This window comes from Limanda limanda, chromosome 16, assembly GCF_963576545.1.
Source record: "Limanda limanda chromosome 16, fLimLim1.1, whole genome shotgun sequence".
NCBI classification, from domain to species: Eukaryota; Metazoa; Chordata; class Actinopteri; order Pleuronectiformes; family Pleuronectidae; genus Limanda; species Limanda limanda.
In genome coordinates, this window is record NC_083651.1 from 14,199,351 (window position 1) to 14,217,375 (window position 18,025).

Below are 18,025 nucleotides of genomic sequence, written 5' to 3' on the forward strand. Positions count from 1 at the left end.
CTACCCCCTAAAACCAAGTCTAAGCTGTCAAAAGCAGTCTCCTGTGGGTTTACACACACACACACGCACACACAAACACACTCTAACATTCTTAAGACAATAACAGCCCCTACTGGGTAGAAAGCACATAACAAGACCACACTAACACACAAAGCGACCATTGCATGCATAAACCCACAAACAGACGGAGCTCGGAACACACACAAACACACACACACACACACACGCACACACACACACACACACACAGGATACACACACATTGTTAGTAAACAGATTAAATTGGAGAAGCTATTCACACTGGCATGCATGCAGGAGGACACACACACACAGACAGACAGACAAATATTCAGATGCACATGAGCATCTGTGTCTATACACACACACAGCCATACACACACACACACACACACACACACAGACTGCAGGACCACTTCAGGTTTCATCATCTTCTTTTCCTTTTTTTTGTTGCTTTCTTTCTCTGGAGAGCCAGAGGAGGAGGAGGAGGAGGAGGAGGAGGAGGAGGAGGAGAGAAGGAGGAGAGGAGGAGGGGAGGGGGTGTCTCATTCCCTCTCTTTTGTTGCTGCTGGGGAGAGAGAGAGAGAGAGAACACATATCCATACAGAAAGCTCTCTCTCTCTCTCTCTCTCTCTCTCTCTCTCTCCAGCCCCATTCACACCCACACACTGCTCCCCCCTCCCTCCCTCCTCCCTCTCTGTCTCTCTGTCTATGTCTCTCTCTCTCTCTCCCTCGCTCTCTCGCTCTCTCTCTCTCTCTGTCTCTCTCTCTCGCTCTCTCTACACACACACACGCGCACACAAAGATACAACATCAAAGGAGCCGACACCGACGAAGGATTACTTCAGCCACACACTCACTACCCCCCCCCCACCACCCAGTTTCTCTGCTGTGGAACCCACCTCTCCGCTGGCCACACTTGGTACGGCCCAAGCATTCCTGCCAAGTAGCTTTCACACATGGAGGGGAAGCTTGTCTCAAGCAATTGCTGACAAGCTACAAACAAGACAGCCTCCCATTCCCTCTCTCCCCATCTCCCCCCTTCTTTCTCTCCCTCTTCTTCTTCTCCCTCCCCCCCGCCTCCAGTCTCTGCTCCTCACGCCTTACACCCTCCTCCTCTGTCTCTCTCTGTCTCTCTCTCTCTCTCTCCCTCTCTCTGAGAATGTGGGGGCCCCACTGGCATAAATTGTCAGCTGTTCCTGGGCGTTCTCTCCCCATGGCTCCCTAAACTCACATAAGCCCACATATGTGGCTGCTGCTGGGACAAGGGTAACCCAAGTCAGGCCCCGCTGGTGGCTAGTGTGAAAAAGTACACCGGGGCCCCCGAATAATGCTGCAGTGTGAAGAGACGCTATAATAAGCTGCAACAGATACTGAGGCCTAATGGTATTGCAAGGGGAACGTGGCTTTTTGGTTAATGCACCAACACACCATTACTATTAGCCGGAGTCTTCATCATGCACAAACAGGGTTTTAACTTGTAGTATGTTTGTGCACTGCTGACTTCTCTCCTGCAGTGGAGGACAGCCTAGTCAAAGCCACAACTCACAAACAGAACCAGCAGTTCATTGCACTGCTGACTTCTCTCCTGCAGTATAGGACAGCCTAGTCAAAGCCACAACTCACAAACAGAATCAGCAGTTCATAGTTCTTAGAATCATACATGTGATGTGTTTCTGCCAATGGAGAGGGATTCAGGTAATTAGTGTTTCCATGAAGATGTTTCCACTCACACAATAATCACAGCCTTTTCCCGAGACGCTCCACATCAGGGGTGTGCTGAGGTTTCCAGAGGTTTTTTTTTCTAGATCCATTTTGCATTTAGTCTTATTGTTACTAAGCAGCCATTGTTGTCCACTGCTGTGTGCCGCCATCTAGTGTTGACTTTCATTCTGTGGATTGAAATGAAGCAACACATGAGTTTGAAATTGTAGAAGCAACCAGTTCACAAACTCCAGTGTTGTTTGCTCACTCAAACACAAGCAAACAATAAAAGTCAAAAACATTTGCAGTATATATAAATATACAGAAGGAATCATATGTTTCTTTTGTGGTAGAGAGAACAAATAAACAATATGTCAATGATGGTGATTTTGAAATTGATTGTTCTTCATTTCCTTGTCTGGACAGATAAGTGTAAATCGGACAAACATCACAATGACATTTCTCTGATGCTTTTTCTGCAACTTGCTCAGACAGACTTGAGCATGTAATATATGAAAATTAGAATGAAATACCACATGTGTATATCCTGGAGTTTGCAAGAATGCTAATTTGCATCTGTTGTGCCTATAGTCAGGTGCAAAAGATTAAAAAACAGAAAAGAATGTGAGACTTATACAAAACAACTACAGAGACCAGTTCACAAATACTCAAAATGGAGGAAAAAGGTCAAAAAGTATGACACTTAACTGTGTAAGTCTCAATACTTGTAGAAAGTGCTTGTTTCAAAACGCACAATCTAAAAGAAACTTCACAAATGTGTCTGACAATTTGTGAATTCACTCTTCTAACCAAAAACAAAGACACACAATTTAAATAAATGTGAAATGCTGCCTTTATATATTGTAAATCTTGCTAAATCTTGTGTGTGCATATAGATGTTTAAAAAGCTCTAAGGATTTTAAATGAGTATACACACACACACACACACACACTCACACACACACACACAAATAGTTGTATATTAATCCAGCATTGTAAACAACTGCTGGACCAAGCAGACACAATGTTCCAACAATAGTTAGAACACCGAGCTGTTCACTATATTGATTGAGCAGATCTCATCCTCATTTCTGACTAATCTAAATATTTGACTGAACAATAAATACAATTTGCAAATTCTTCTTTTGCCCTGAAAATGTGTTTTTAGCTACTAAAAATTCCTTACTTTGAAAAGTTTACTTGAGACTAATTGATTTGAAGATTGGGAAAAATAACTTGACATTCATTTTATTCATGAATCTGTCTCATGCAGTGAGATGAATTCCAGACCTTAAAGTAGCAGGTATGATTAATTAAAACGACTGCACGGTGCAGAGACACTCACAGAGGGAAGATGAGATTTTAACTCAAGCTCCAACTGAGACAACAATCTCCCATCCTCTGTGATGAGCTGTTACCCCATGCAGCACCTTCAGCCTCCACTTCACCCCGTTTTTTAAATGCTCTTTTATACCGACAGCATATTGAATCATCTCCCAGCATCCAGTCTCTGTCAGCGTCTGCTTCTTCTTTACGATCCATCCTGTCAGAGGTATCTTACATTTTTGCACTATTCCAATCTGTTCACGTCTTCACAGGGGCGGCTCCTGGTACAGGCGACATAGGCGGTTGCCTAGGGTGAAAAATGCCGAGAGGGCGGCACAAGAGACTGAATTATCATGACGTGACACATGCAATGTAAAATAATAAATTAACATCACACCATCATCCTCTAACCCCGGGACGCACCGGAGGTAGAAGCGCCGCGAAAAGCGGTCCGCCTCATTCCCTCGCCCATGTTCGCACCGGCACCGTAATGCCGGGAAGAACCTGGAAGCGTGGGGGGCGGCTACAGGCTTGCGTAGGTCAGTCACCTGTGAAGACCAGCATAATTTACCCCTGAACCAGACAGTGCGGAGAAATGCGCTCCCTGGGCCGCAGGGATGAGCCAGCTCCACGCCACTATGCTGCCATGGGTGGAACCAGGACACCAGTGGACACAGGAGCTGGGTCCGAACTCATGGGTAAGTTTGGCAGGCTGTCGTGTTGGCAGGACTTCAACCACCTATTAATTGCACAATATCTAATAATATGTGAATTTAAAAACAAAAATGAACCATAACCTTTTCAAATTAAATATAAATTTTTTTTATAAATTAAATTAAATCCTGCGCAGAAAGCCATTGCGCACATCTTGCGCAGAAACCCAATGCGCAGGAATTGTGCGCGCAGGTCTTTGTTTAATTTTTTTTTTATTCATTTAATTTAATTTAATATAATTTAATTTCTTTTTTCTTTTTTATATTTAATTAATTTACATAGTGTAATACATTTTGCAATGAATAGGTGATTGAAATCCTGCCAATTTTAAGAGTTCAGTATATTGCCGGCACGAAGATAAGAAAGATTGGGGATCATCCCGCGACCTTCGTGTTGAAGAACGACCACTCTACCAACTAGGCCAAACCGGGACAAATTATACTTTACTACCTTACTTACAAGTTACTTTTATATTTTTGGATTTTAGATACTGGAGGATTTAACATGCTTTAAAAACCTATTGTTAGAGAATAACCCAGTAGTTTCCAAACTTGTCTTCTGCCCCCTGCTGGCTGCTGGGATCCTTTGTTGCTCTTGCTTGGTTTATGCAGCTTGTGAATAACTAAAGCTAAAGAAAATCTTTATTATCCTTCAAGCGCAATTTGACGTACAACCAGCAACCAGTGCACGACAAAACTAAACCAATATATACAATGTAAATAAAACACAATATAAAAACCCTATAGACTAAGTAGCAGGGGAAAATGAGCTTTTAATAAATTAATTGATAAGTTGACCAACAGAAAATTACCCGTAAATAGTTATTTAGATATTCTAGAAACATTTCATTCTACTTTTAATTTCCTGTTGTGTTTCTAATTATTAATAATGTTGGTGACATTTCCTTGATAAATGTGTGGAGGTTTAATTACCTCTGCTAAGGAGGTTATGTTTTCACCTCTGATTTGTCAGTCAACATGTAATAAACAACTGGACCAATAACCACAAAACTTGGTAGAAGGAAGCTGCATGGATCAGAGATGAACCTGTACGGCTCTGTTGAGCTCTACTGAGTTCCAGTCTAGTGAATGAATCTGGAATCCTCTCTCAAAAAACATTCCCTCCCCCCCACAGGGTTTGTAGTGTGAAGCTAATGAGGTGTTTTATAAAGATGTGATCGAAACGTCAGACCAAGTGAATCCACTTTATTTCAGCATGAACAGGAAAAAAGGAAGGGAGAATTCAAAACCAACACAAATTAGTCCTCCCCACGTAACACTAAGTTTTACTCAACCTGCGTCCCTGAAATTTAAGTATGTGTCCCTTCTGTATTTCTAAAAACACTTTTAGCATTTAAAAAAAAAACACCTCCATGAAAATGAATTAAACATGGTCATACCGTACATCAGGCAGTCCATGCCCAACATACTATATTGCCATCTTTCTGCAGCAGGAACCTGAGAAACGAGAATGCATAAGACATCAGTATCATTACTTAGGTTTCCATGGCTGTGACCAAACAGCTGCACTCCAGCTGTTGTCCTGAATGAGCTTTGCTAATGAAAGAATACTGCATAGTCACATGCAGTATGCGTTGAGAGCAGAACATCCTGGTTTAAATGTTACTATTATCAACACATCTCCTTTGGTACTCTGAGTGCAACAAGCATACTGTGTCAGGGTGAAAATTAAAATGAATTACATATGCAGTGTAATTAATTTTGTATTATTATAATTTTGTACTAACAGAAGAAAACTTACGTCAAACATAAGACCTCGAACATAAGTAACCGTCAAGTAGATAAACTACAGGTCTATTAGAAGAATTTAGATAAACCATTGATATTAAAAGAAGAAAATTTCCTTCTCAAACTTCTCTGTTTACACCTTAATCATAATATAGCTTAAAAACCCAAAGCAAATAATTAAATCATTTCAACATGCATCAGTAGACATTCAATTATCTGAAATAGTTTTAATAAAACATGCACTTGTCAAAGTGTAGGTATGCTATGTCTTGAAAAACAGCTTTGGATTCCTATCACTTGTGCACATGTACCAACTGTCTGGAGGCCAAGTATGAATTACGAAATGTGAGAATGGTTTTTAAAAAAAGAACTGTACTTGTGTAACAGTGTATTGTATATAGGTACATAATTGTCAGCTGTATAGCCAGTTACAGTTTTTAAGTGCAATATTGAATTAGCTTGGACATGTATAACATTTTGGCAGCATAGTAGGGACATTTGCTGATGTCACCATCCGTGGCTCCGTGGTCAGGCAAGCCAGCATCTAAAACATCCTCCTGAATGGGCTCCTTGTGTGAACAGCCTAAGGTGTGTCCCTGGCGTACACGCTGCGGTGATAGACTGCGGATAGAGTCAAAGATGAATCAAAAAATGTTTAAATTATCAGGTGCATAATTCAGAAAGCACCGCAAAGTAGAGGAACAGAAGAAAGAACAATATAGAGGTAAGAATCATCCCGATTGTGGACATCATTAATGTTTATTGTTGTCGACATGACATGATACGCTATCAGTACAGCTGATTTCAGACTCTTTATATTTTTTGTTATATATTTTTATTGTTTTTTTATAGCTTACAATTTTGTCTGCCTCTGTATACAGTCCAAAAGTTATTGTGGATGCATGACAGTTTGCGTGTGTATGTTGGGGGGCGCCAATTTGAAATCTCGCCTAGGGGGCCAACAATGCCAGGGCCGGCCCTGCGTCTTCAGGTTTGTCTGCACAAGACTCCTCCATCTTCATTGTTTTCTTATTATGCTCATTTGAATGAGAACAAATCTAAGCTCAAATGTGCCTCTTGTCACTTGCTGTCATTTACATTTGTATCTAACATCTGTAACAATGTGGTGAGGCACGACTGCAAGTGACTCAATGACAAGTATATTTTAGACATCCAAAATATTCATTTAATACATTATTATCATTAGTATTATAAGTAGGAGTATTAGTAGTAAAACATGTGTACTGAACTAGTCTCAAAATATATATACATATAATACATTGCATATATTATATATCTTAGGTTGACAAGCATCTGGGCAGAGAATATAGTTACTGCCTTAATGTTTGTGTGCTGTTTTAATTTTTGAGTAATTGTGTTTTGTGTCCATATTTTTCCTGTAATACTAAGGATTATTTCTTATTTTAACAACCATCAGTACAACACAGACCTTTAAGATGGCCCAACAGTCCCCATAAAATCAAACGTCACACACACATAAATATTAGTTGCATGAATTATGTCCATTTTACGCTGTGTTGCTTTCATTTATTAACTCCTTGTTGTGTTGTATTTATTTGCCGATTGTGAAGGCCTCCTGTTATCAGGTCTGTCTTGGAAAAAGATTGAAAATCTAAACAGGTCTGCCTATTTAAATAGATTCAATAAAAACCAGGGATTTGTTGTTAAGGTAGATTCGTGCAGTAGTGAGGCCTCACCTGGTCTGTGCATGAAGTGGAAGTCAACCTGAGAAGCTAAACTTGAACGAGGACATCCAGAGGGGGACAGAGAGACAGCTCACCTTCAAAGTAAAAGTTCAGGAGGCCGGAGGTTTGATTTGATTAATGAGCAATGAGTGACCTTTACTCCTTGTGCTAGTTGATGGGAACAATATGTCATTAATTTGATCACCGAATATAAACTAGAAGGTTTCGCATGAATTTTCAGAATTATATTAAATTAAATGTGTCCCACACTGTGATTATTGTAAGGCGTCAGAAGCCAAGGTTGGAAACTACTGTGTTATTCTCCAACAATAGGTTTTTAAAGCATGTTAAATCCTCCAGTATCTAAAATCCAAAAATATAAAAGTAACTTTTAATTAAGGCTGTGAAATATATGTAGTAAAGTAGAAAATACAATGGTTTTCTCTGAAATGTGTATCAAAAGCAGCATAGAATGACACAGACACACAATCATTTGTCAATCTTCTTTCTGTGCTTAGTTTCTCATCGGGATCAACAGGTTGGGGGTTCAATCCCCACATAATTTGAGCATGTTAAAGCCCTCAAAAAGCCAATTCATTTGCCTGAATAGTAATAATAATCGTTACAATTGCAATAGAGCCTCTGTGTCTGTCAGTGCTCGGGCCCTAAAAACAGATCAAGGGTTTCCTCTCAAATCAGCAGAACCTGACAGTCAATTATTTCTTACTGCAGAGCAGGTTACAACACAAAGTTCTGCATATTTGGCTGCAGATGAGTCAGTCAGGAAGGATGAACAAATGTGATTCATGAGCAAAGCTCTTCCTCATTCTTTTCAGGTCACGACATCTCCAGACAAACCCCTCATCTTCCTCCCGCCTGGATAAACACAGTGCGGCCCCGACTCCAGAGGCGTCGTATAGCCCAGTCTCACCCTTCATCCCTGCTACTCTCTCTGAAAGAAACATAATGTTCTGCATGGAAATCTTCTCTCTGCATTAGGGCTGAAAAGATGGATGATAAACCAATGCTTCAAACAACAGAAGATTCATTAAATAATTTCATTGCTTTTCATGCAGGAGGTGAACATGTGAGAATGTTCTGCTTTCCCTTGTTTTTAAACTGAATATCTTGTGGTTTTGAGATGTGATCAAACACAAGATATTTTAGAATTTTTGGAAAACTGAAACAGACAGAAATAAAAAAAATTGATTCACTTAGACAAGAATCAGCAGATTAATTAGTAATGTAAATAACTGTTGCAGCTCTACTCCAGATAAATATGTCCTGTGTGGACTGCATATACATATTTTCTTTATTTGACCTATAAGATATTAACGGCTAAAAACCGTTTTAACCATGCTTAACTTTAGAATGAGTCTTCCTCTGATTTTGCCACATCTTTTTTTACCCAACTTATACATAAATTGTATATACACTGTATTTACAAGTATAGGCTACACAATGCTTAGTATTTTTTTTTAACGGTTCCCCAGCTCAAGTCAAACAAGTTTAATTCAATCACAAATAACACAATATAAAAGGCAAAAATTTATTCAATCTTTTAGCAGATAGCAAGAGACAGCTCGTTTATTTCTAAAATCAATTTTTGAAGAAACATCTCTTTATGTGCACACATTGCATTTACTCAGTAGAAGGGGAGGTGGAGGTTTGAAGTAGAACAAGGGTGTCTTAGATTGAAGTGGCAGAAAAGATCAATAAAACCAGTAATGACACAGTTTGTGTTGATTACGATTCAGAAATTCACATTACAAACAAGACGCGCTTTTTCCCTTTTGAAAATTGGCAGCCTTAGAAAAGACAGTGGACGAGGAACCACCCACAGATGCACATGCAGTGACGTCAGCACGCCGGCCCCCCCGCTCACATCCCACGACTGGTGTGAGACCAGCAGATAAAAAGGAGGGAGAGACAAGTGGTATCGTTTCAAAGTTAGCACACGGACAGAGACCCACCGAAACCCCCCCCCCAGGACCGTCTCACTCCCAGGATCCCCTCCGACTTCAAGTACTCCAACGTTTTGCCCCACTTCAAGTATTCCTGCCAAACCTTCAGTTTCATCGCCACTTCTTAGGTTTACAACATAAGCTATCTTATAAGTGCACTCAAAATTCATCTATACATAGAAAAATAATACCAATGAGTAGCAGTAATAGTTATAACAATCACTTTACATTTCATTTTATACACAGCCGTGATGTTATGATTACTTTATACCGTGGCATCGCATTCCCCCCCCCCTGAGTGTAATGTTCAAGTTTAACCTCTTGTATGGGAACGCAAAACAGGAACGGCAACCTTGGTTTGGTTATTTAAATAAAAGGAGCAAATCGATGACAACGGCGATGATTAGAATCGGAGTGACCACGCCTTCGCACAGAGGAGTCGTGCTCGTGTGGGAGACGGATGCAGTATGTACAAGCCGCTGATCGATCATGTGCCTCTGGTTTCACTCGGCTTCTCTGGTGTCAGACGCTGACAGCCTCCATCCTGCAAAATAAACATTAGCGTTAAGAAACAGACGGGGCGAAATAAAGGAAATCAATGCAGATATTGAGCGCACGTGATCACATAGGGCCGGTGAGTATCGACAGCTCCTTCTGCAGGACGTTTAGAGGGAAAGTCAAATACCTACTCATCTCATTTCAGACCTTCAGGATGACAGCAAACTAAAGCCGTTTTCAGACATGGACGCCTTTGTCTTTCACATGTGAAGAACGCAGCAGGAGATTGTCAAACGTTTTCATAACAGGAAAATGTCTGGACCATTCACATGAGAGGGTGTGAACGGGTGGAGCATGAAGGAGGCAGGACGTGATGTACAAGTTCTGCTGCAGGAAGCACAGATTGGTCTTTACAGCAAAGTGACAGCTGAGTCGGACCTTATCGCCATAGGCTCTTGAAGTTCGACATCTTTTTAAAATTATGTCTTTGTCTGTGTCTTCCATTTGTGGCTCAACTTTTTTTGTTGTTGATATTTTTTGCGCCCATCACGTGTTAGAAACAACATGTCCACTTGCTCCCTGTGGATTTTCCAGACACTTTCCTGCGGTCTTCTCACACGGGCTCACTCTGCCATTTTCCAGATATTTTACTTGGGGATTGGCAGGAAAAATTCTGGAAAATGTCCAGATCAACTGAATTGGACTTTTGCGATCTCACACACAGCCCCTCCAGAACATTTCAGGAAAATGTTCCAACTTCAGTGCATGTCTGAAAGCAGCCTAAGCATTAAGCAGATTCCCTCTTCAGTTAGATGTTGCTCATGCGTCAGACTTTCACATACCTCAGTTTTCGCTGCCTGAGCAGACCTTCCAACTGCCTCAGGAACCAGCAATGATGCAGCTCCTGCATTTGTACAACTTGGGGTCATGGGTGCGTATGTGGTTCCGTACATTCCTTAGTCGAAAGAACGTCTTACTGCAGAGCTACAGATCAGAGAGTGGGTAAAAAAGAAACAGAATTAACATCATGGAAATGACCAGAGAACGACAAGATTTTTTTTTACATTTTGCACCAAAAGAAATGATTCAAGTTCTATGTATTTGTGTTTTCTTTTTCATAATACTTTTTGTGATTTCACAGGAATACGTGGATTTCTGCAGTTTTGAGATAAAAAGTTACTAAAAAGTATAACGTATCGACCACAAAGTAACTTTCCTCCCTCTACATAATAATGTTCTTTTTTGTGTGCAATGTTAGTATGATACTTGTGGTCTAGTTAGTTTCGACTAAAAGTGTTCATATTCAGTTAATTCTTCATGAGCTCTTTGCGACAAGAGAGAAAAATAAATATTGGCAGCAAGACCCATCATCAGCCACAGGAATTTGATTTTCCCACATGGCTTCATGTTGCACTAATGAAGCAGAACAACAGTCATAGTGACTGGGAGCTACGCAAAAGTTTTGTCCTTTAGCTTTTGTTTGTACAGAGAATAAAAAATTGTTAAGACGAGAATTACAAATTTTGCCATTCCACGTCTACTACGTTTTCTCTCCATAGTCTCAGCTCTGAGGTTGTGTGTTTCTCAGTTGTTCAGGAGAGCCAGTGCTTACCGGGCAGGGCCAGTGCTTGCCCTCGATGTGCCTGAGGCGATGCATGATCAGGGCATCGCAGTCCTTGTAGGAGGCCGGGCACTGCGGACAGGTGTGGGCCGCCTTCGGGACTTTAGGGGCTTGACTTCGAGGCCCTCGCAGCTGTTTTAGCCGTGCCCGTCGTACAGAATCCGGCAAAACACAGTTTTTGCTGCTCACAGCAAGTTCTTTACCTTGTTGCTGGGAGAGAAAACAAAGGATGGAAAAGAGGATAAAAGGATGAGTTGATGCAATTCTTCTAAATACAAATAATGTACTGAATTTATAGATTCTGTGCACACAGTAAATTTCTACAGTGTTTTTCTTTTGCCTATCCCTTGATAGCTTAATGTCAAGAAAAACAAAATCACAGTCATCGACATGCATCACTGCCCTCTTTATTATTTACCTTTGACATGGCCCGCGTCACCTTGGACCCGGAAGGTTTGGCCGGAGCAAGAGAGTTGCTCTGGGAGTTTCTCCTGGGTCTCTGAACCCTGCTTTGGCTTACTCTCCTCTCCTCCCTCTCCTTCTTCACCACAGGCAGGCTGGGTGGCCCTCTGGCCCTCAGTGTCCTGTGGGGGGGCTCTTCGGCTCCAAATGTACCCCTGACTTGTGACACGGAGCGCGTTAAGCAGATATCCACGCTCTCCTCCTCTTTCTTCAGTCCTGCAATGGGGCCCCCTGTTGACCGACAGAAGCTGAACAGAAAGCCTGAGTCCAGTAACTTGATGGGGGGCTTGCTCTGGCGTTTGCCCAGGTCGGGTGAGGGAGGGTCGGGGAAAGGTCCAACAATTGGCACTGGGTCCGCTGGCTCCTCTTTAATGACTTTGTACAGAGGGTGGCTGTAAATGGCCGGGGGAGGTCCATGCTCTGATAACTGAAGCCCACCAGGTTCATCACTCTTCCCCCTCAGCCCCTGGCTCCCTGCTTTCCTCCCCTCCTCCCTGGGCTTACACTTGGTTCTCTCAACCTCTTTAGTGGAGCCCCTCTGGAACTGGGGCTTTGTGGCTGGTCGGCTTCTGTTGCAACGCAGCGATCTGACCTCCTCTACAGTGATCTGATTTTTGGCCTGCGTCCTCTGTGAAGGCGGGGGGGTGTGAGGTGTGAGGCTGCAACGACTGTTTGATGGGAGAGAGAAACCTGAGATAGAATAGTCAGCCGGTTCTGATTTGATCCTGACTGCATTGTTAAAGAAAGATTTGTTGGCGGTACGTCGCACAGGCTGCTGGGCTGATCGGTGGACGCCGTTGCCCTCCCTCACTGAGCGTCTGAGTTCTCTCCCCCCGTAGGAAGGCCTGGATGCTGGCTGGAACAGGTCTGGTAACACACCTTTACTTCTTGTGCTCCTGTCGCTTGGCGGGACCTGCTGCAGGACTGTCTTTGGCCTCCTTGCTGTAAGCTGCTCCAATCTGACTGGACCCACAGGCTTTCCCTTCCCTGGCTTGCTGAGGACACGAGTGTTAACAGGGTTACAGAGGGGAAGCGACAGCGTCAACTTCCCATATGATAACACTGGGGAGAGGGAGCGGGGTTTCCTCCGATTAGTCAGTGAATAGTTGTTGGTCTTCAGTTTCCTCAGTCGTTTCTTTTGTCTCCAGCCAATGAGATCCTCTGGTCTGGGAAGGAGAGCGGTCCTCTGGAGCCCCAAAACATTCATCAACTTGTACTTCTCTTGTGCTCTTGCATAATCCATCTCATCCTCCCCTACCTCCTCTACTTCCTGCTTCACTCTCACAGGGCTGCAGGCTATGCTGGGCCTTGATCTAGATGTGCGCGAGAGACGAGTGATGGGGTGAGATTTCCGGTTACGCTGCGGGCTATCTGGCATGGGCAGCAGCCTCCTGACCTCCTTGGCAGCCCCTGGAGAGGAGCGGAGAAGACGGGTATTTGGTGTTGGTGTGGGCGAGTAGTTCTGTGACTGATGGTTGGTGATGGTATGTCGAGGTGTAGTAGCTTTCTTTAACGAGGGAGATTTAAAGTCCAAGAGCTTCATCCTGTGCGAGGGACTCAGAGGGAGGCCGTTAAGACTTTGGGATCTTGCCATTCTGTGCAAATTGCGCCTGGGACTCTCTTCTAAAGACTCATCTGAAACATCCAAAATCAGACTGAAGCCGTTGTTAATGTTGTCCTCTAGTCCCAAAACTTTTCTCCTCTTTCCTTCCCTCTGCTGGTGATGACGCTCATGGCAAGCACCAGGACAGAGCTGCTGTTCCTGCTCCTTCATGAGAGCAGAACAGGCTTCCACTGCAAGCCACATGCCCAGATGGCGAGCCATGGCGATGACTTCAGGCAGGTCCTCCTGGCGAACACAGAGGGTGGAGGAATAGGAGAAATCCAGCAGCGATAGAAGGCTGCCCTCACTGAAACCTGGGGGGGGGAAAGGAGCCTTTATTAAGATAAACTGAACCGTGAGTAATCATTGAGGGAGAAAAAAAACAATGCTCCATGTACGGAGGATCCGAGAGATAGCAGGAGAAGTGATAGCAAAGCGTAAACATGACGCTAGAGACTGAGATATAATATGACTATGGCTTTAATCAGGGACACTTCTGCGTCTGACTTAAAGACTAGGGTTCCAAAGGGGCGGAAAGTTAAGCTCGGGAATTTGGGGAATTTTTAAATAAATAAAAACTATGCAAATTAGAGGCTGAGCAATTAAAACATCATTCAAAACACTATTTTAAAGATGTATGGAATGCAGCACACACTGCACCTTGGATTTCAACCCTCCACTGTTTTTTTTTTTAAACTAACAATTTTGTAGCAGACTCAGCAACTTTTTTTTTCACAGACAAACTGCGATTAAAGAGTCATCTACCAAGGCATGTTGTTTGGGGGGCATACGAAATAGCAAAGGCTAGCAAGCCTTTCTCTGAAGGCGGGTTTTTGTTAAATGGCCTTGCAAATAAGTGATTTGCTACTTGGTAAAGGCCAAATCCTTTCATGTAATAATTTTTCCATGTCATTTATATTAGTTCACAAAAACACTCCATCCATCTGTTCCTGGCCCGGCCCCTCTGTCAAATTTTGGCACCCATTGTGGCCCGCGAGTCAAAAAGTTTGCCCACCCCTGATCAAGCCTATTTCCATTGATTTATCAATCAATTGTATAATATTTTTACAGACGATTCCAATTGTTTGGCTAACTATTTATATCTCCGGCATTGCACTAGTGTTTATTTACAAACTTTTTTCTCATCTTATTCTACAGAACAATGCCACGTGCCTCATGTGTGGAGACATTTCACCCCATCCAATGGAGAAGGAAAGGCTGTGTACATTTGCAAATACTAATGTTAATAATGTTAAGAATGACACAACGATGCAGAAGCATATAGTCAAGTGCCCAAAGTTTCCTCAGGGCTCAAATCAGCCTATGACACAACAAAATGTTTATATTTATGTCTGTATATGCCAAGGTAAATACAGTTAGTATAAATTACCCACAACATTTCCCATTAATTCCCATGGAAAGTTTCCAACTTTGAATATTCCCGGAATTTTGCAACCCTACTTAAGACACAGCAATACATGCACTGAAGTCATAATAAGCTCCTGATATTGCGAGCGAGTGGGTGACGTTTCGAACATGTGAAGTATCTGACAGGAAACTGAAAACATTTTAAAGAATACAAATATCTCAACTTGGAGAGAGTGGAACACTGGAACGAGAAAACTGGAATGAACCCCATGAGCTTGGGTTACAAAGGTGATCTCTGCAGTGGACTCATATTCTATGTTGTGCCTCCTACGTCACCCCTCGTCTAAACGCTCCAGAGAGTTTTCTGTTGTGAGAATCTCTTATCCATACGTTAAAGGCAAACTGTTGACATGATCTGGACCCCATTGTCTGTGCATTGTGAAGAGTTCATGTCTGAAAACAGCTATGGGACCGATGTGTAGGAGGGAGGGGTTGATGAATATATGTGGTCAAATATCACAACTTTAACACTAGCACCATTTACCTTCTCCAGGTTTAGTCTTTGGTGGTAGTTAGATGATCAGTTTGGGGTGATGGGGTCGGAAATATCTAATTAGAAGTTAGTTGACTCATCTTTGACAAGGCGCAGGTTCAGTCTGACCATAATATCGAGGTCAAGCCCCCCCAAACCGCTTTAACCTGCAGGTATCTGCTCTTACCAGTGAGATCTATGTCTGCTTTGATGCTCGAGTCCATCTCTGTGAAGATTTCCTGGAAGTGATCGCTGACCGCCGCCAGTACGGCTCTGTGGGCCGAGTAGGACCGGCCGTTGGTCCGCAGGGTGATGTCACAGAACAGCCCCGCCTCCCGCTGACTCCTCAACTTGCTCAGCAAGTCGCCGCTGTGCGGCTCCATCGTCTTTGTGACACATCCTCTGCCACCGGGCCCCTGGCAGGAGCACAAGAGAAACAGTTCCATCATTACAGGAATATTATAGGTGACAAAGCAAAGCGAGATGTGAGAACGAGGGGGGGTGAGAAAGTGGGAATCTAAAATGTGTGAAATGCAGAAACGTTAGGCTGCGACTTCAAACTTGTACTTCAACTTGTCAGCGCAGCCTTTGTTCCTCAGACATGCCTTTATTACCTCTGTTTTCTTTGTGTGGTGACTCTGACACTCTGGACAGCCCAGGACAAAGTCCCTGATCTGGAAGTACATCCCTGTGAAGGAAAACAAGTCATTTGAAGATGACACATTAAGCAGAAAAAAGAGAAAGAAAGACAGGAGGTTGAAGGGATTTCAAAAGACAAGTGCAGTTGTAGAAAATTGGCTTTAGAGCTTGATGAAAGACAATGAATGAAATTGAAGGTCTCACAAATAACAAAAGTGGGGGCTTTGTCTGAGTAGGTTACTTGATGTCTGATTGATTCAATCAGTGGTGTGTAGTGGTTTCTAATGGGCCACTGCTTCCGAACAAACAGAAATGAATGAACCCAGCTATTTAGACAGAAGATAACCAGTAAGTAGGGGCAGATTCAGGGGGTGCTGGCCACAGCTGAGATCACAATGAATATGTCCAATGATGTGTGGCTTTGCTCAAAGCTATAGAGCTGTAGAGTAAACAATCACATGACTTAAATGTGAACATCAAGTGTAAACTGTGGCCTCTGGTGTAGAACAAGCCCTGGATCCGCCAGTGATAATCTGCTGGTGTGTTACAGTAGAGACCCACACCCAGCCATGGAAGTCAGATGTCCATACCTTCCCACCAGTAGTTCTCAGCCACACACTTGTAGGTCTCCTCCTGGGAGAAGTGGCGCTGACCAGGCCGCCGCCGGTGGAAGGTGGAGACGGCCTCGTCTCTCCGGTCCTCGTCCAGAACCTCCCGGTAGTTGATGAAGCCCCTCTCCAGCTTCTTGCGGTACAACAGCCCGTCGATCAGCTCGAAGTTGGGCGACCGGCGTGCCCGGGCTCCGCGTCCCGGAGAGACCCCGCCTGCCTCCCGGTCCCCGGTGCGCACCGAGTCCCCATCCGCCCACGGCTTGGACGGGTCGAACGCCCCGGAGCTCGCGTACTGGGTGTTGGTGCAATCGCCGGCCATTTTTTTTACAATTATTGTCACAAATCAAAACGCTGTGAGGAAGCTTCCTCGCTCCCTCTTGTTCCTCTGTGAAATCAAGCTTCCTCCTTCGGCTGGGCCCGGGTCGCCCCCCTGCTGCGCGTCACGCCGGTGCCAAACTTTACCCACCGAGCCGGGACAAGGGGCACGTGGAGGCGGTGACAGCAGACAACAGACCCCCGGCCCGGACAATGAGCCCCCGCACACCCGGCGAACAGTCGGTCTCCGGCGGTTAGCTCAATTCAAACGTGTCTCATTAACTGACTGAACAAAGTGGATCGTCCTCTCAGGTGAGAACACCCATCGGATGGAGGTCAGCGGAGTTTCACTGGAGGCTCCTGCTGTCAATCAGCACTTCTCACCGCATCTACTACAACTTTCTGTTTGCTCTCAATCCGGTCAAATATCTGATCATTCAAAATGTTTCCTCAGCGTCAACAGACACATTTTTTTAAAAACTGTCCATCCGAGTGTGGATGAGGAATCGAGGCAGCGGAGCAACGCGCCAAGTGATGTGAAGTCACACCGGGTTTCACCGCGCACTCTCCCGGGGCTTCCGCAGCCCGCCTCCCGCAGCCCGCCTCAGGGGCCGGGGCTGGCCTCCGCTGCTGGGTGTCGGCGGGCAGCCTCCTCACCTCCTCCGGCGTTCACTTGAGATCTGTCCTCGCCAACTCGAGTGGGAAGCGACATGATGACGCAGCTATCGGCTCGGCATCGCCGCTCCGACCGAGCTAAACGCGGACTGGTCCCCGCGGCGCAGCCCCTCCGCGGGAAAAGGTTGCCAATCTCCGGCGGAGCGTCTCTAGAAGCGGCCCGACGTGCTGCGGTCACAGGCCGGACATAGTTCGCAGCCTCCCCGCCACCGCAAAGCTCCTCCGGGGAATCGAACAGTCGGATTGTTCAAACTCGTAACCTTCTGTTTGTTGCTGATCGGCAGCCTAACCGAGCCAGCTCCAGCCCCGCCTCTACACTGCAGACATTGGTCGAAGCTTTAAGAGACCTTCGGCCAGGCGCCCTGTGATTGGCGGAGGGCACCGTCAGTCATGTAGTTCTCGTCTCCCTCGCAGTCATGGTAGGTTGCTCGCTCACGGTGCCTGTGTACTAGTGTGGAAGTTGAGTCCAGCCAGCCGACATGTTTCACATTCACGACGCACTTTACGCCAAAAATGTCCCG

General features: G+C 44.3%; 1 protein-coding gene across 1 annotated transcript; it reads right to left on the reverse strand.

The window, feature by feature from the left end:
- Window positions 1-8,751: 8,751 nt before the first annotated feature.
- On the reverse strand, window positions 8,752-17,782 carry si:dkey-229b18.3 (uncharacterized). Its single transcript, XM_061089085.1, has 7 exons — window positions 16,494-17,782; window positions 15,879-15,952; window positions 15,452-15,680; window positions 11,718-13,678; window positions 11,291-11,509; window positions 10,521-10,662; window positions 8,752-9,724 (listed from the first exon to the last, which is right to left on the reverse strand). The coding sequence occupies exons 1-6, from the start codon at window positions 16,831-16,833 to the stop codon at window positions 10,558-10,560; spliced, it is 2,928 nt and encodes a 975-aa protein (XP_060945068.1). The 5' UTR covers window positions 16,834-17,782; the 3' UTR covers window positions 8,752-9,724; window positions 10,521-10,557.
- Between the last annotated feature and the right edge of the window lie 243 nt (window positions 17,783-18,025).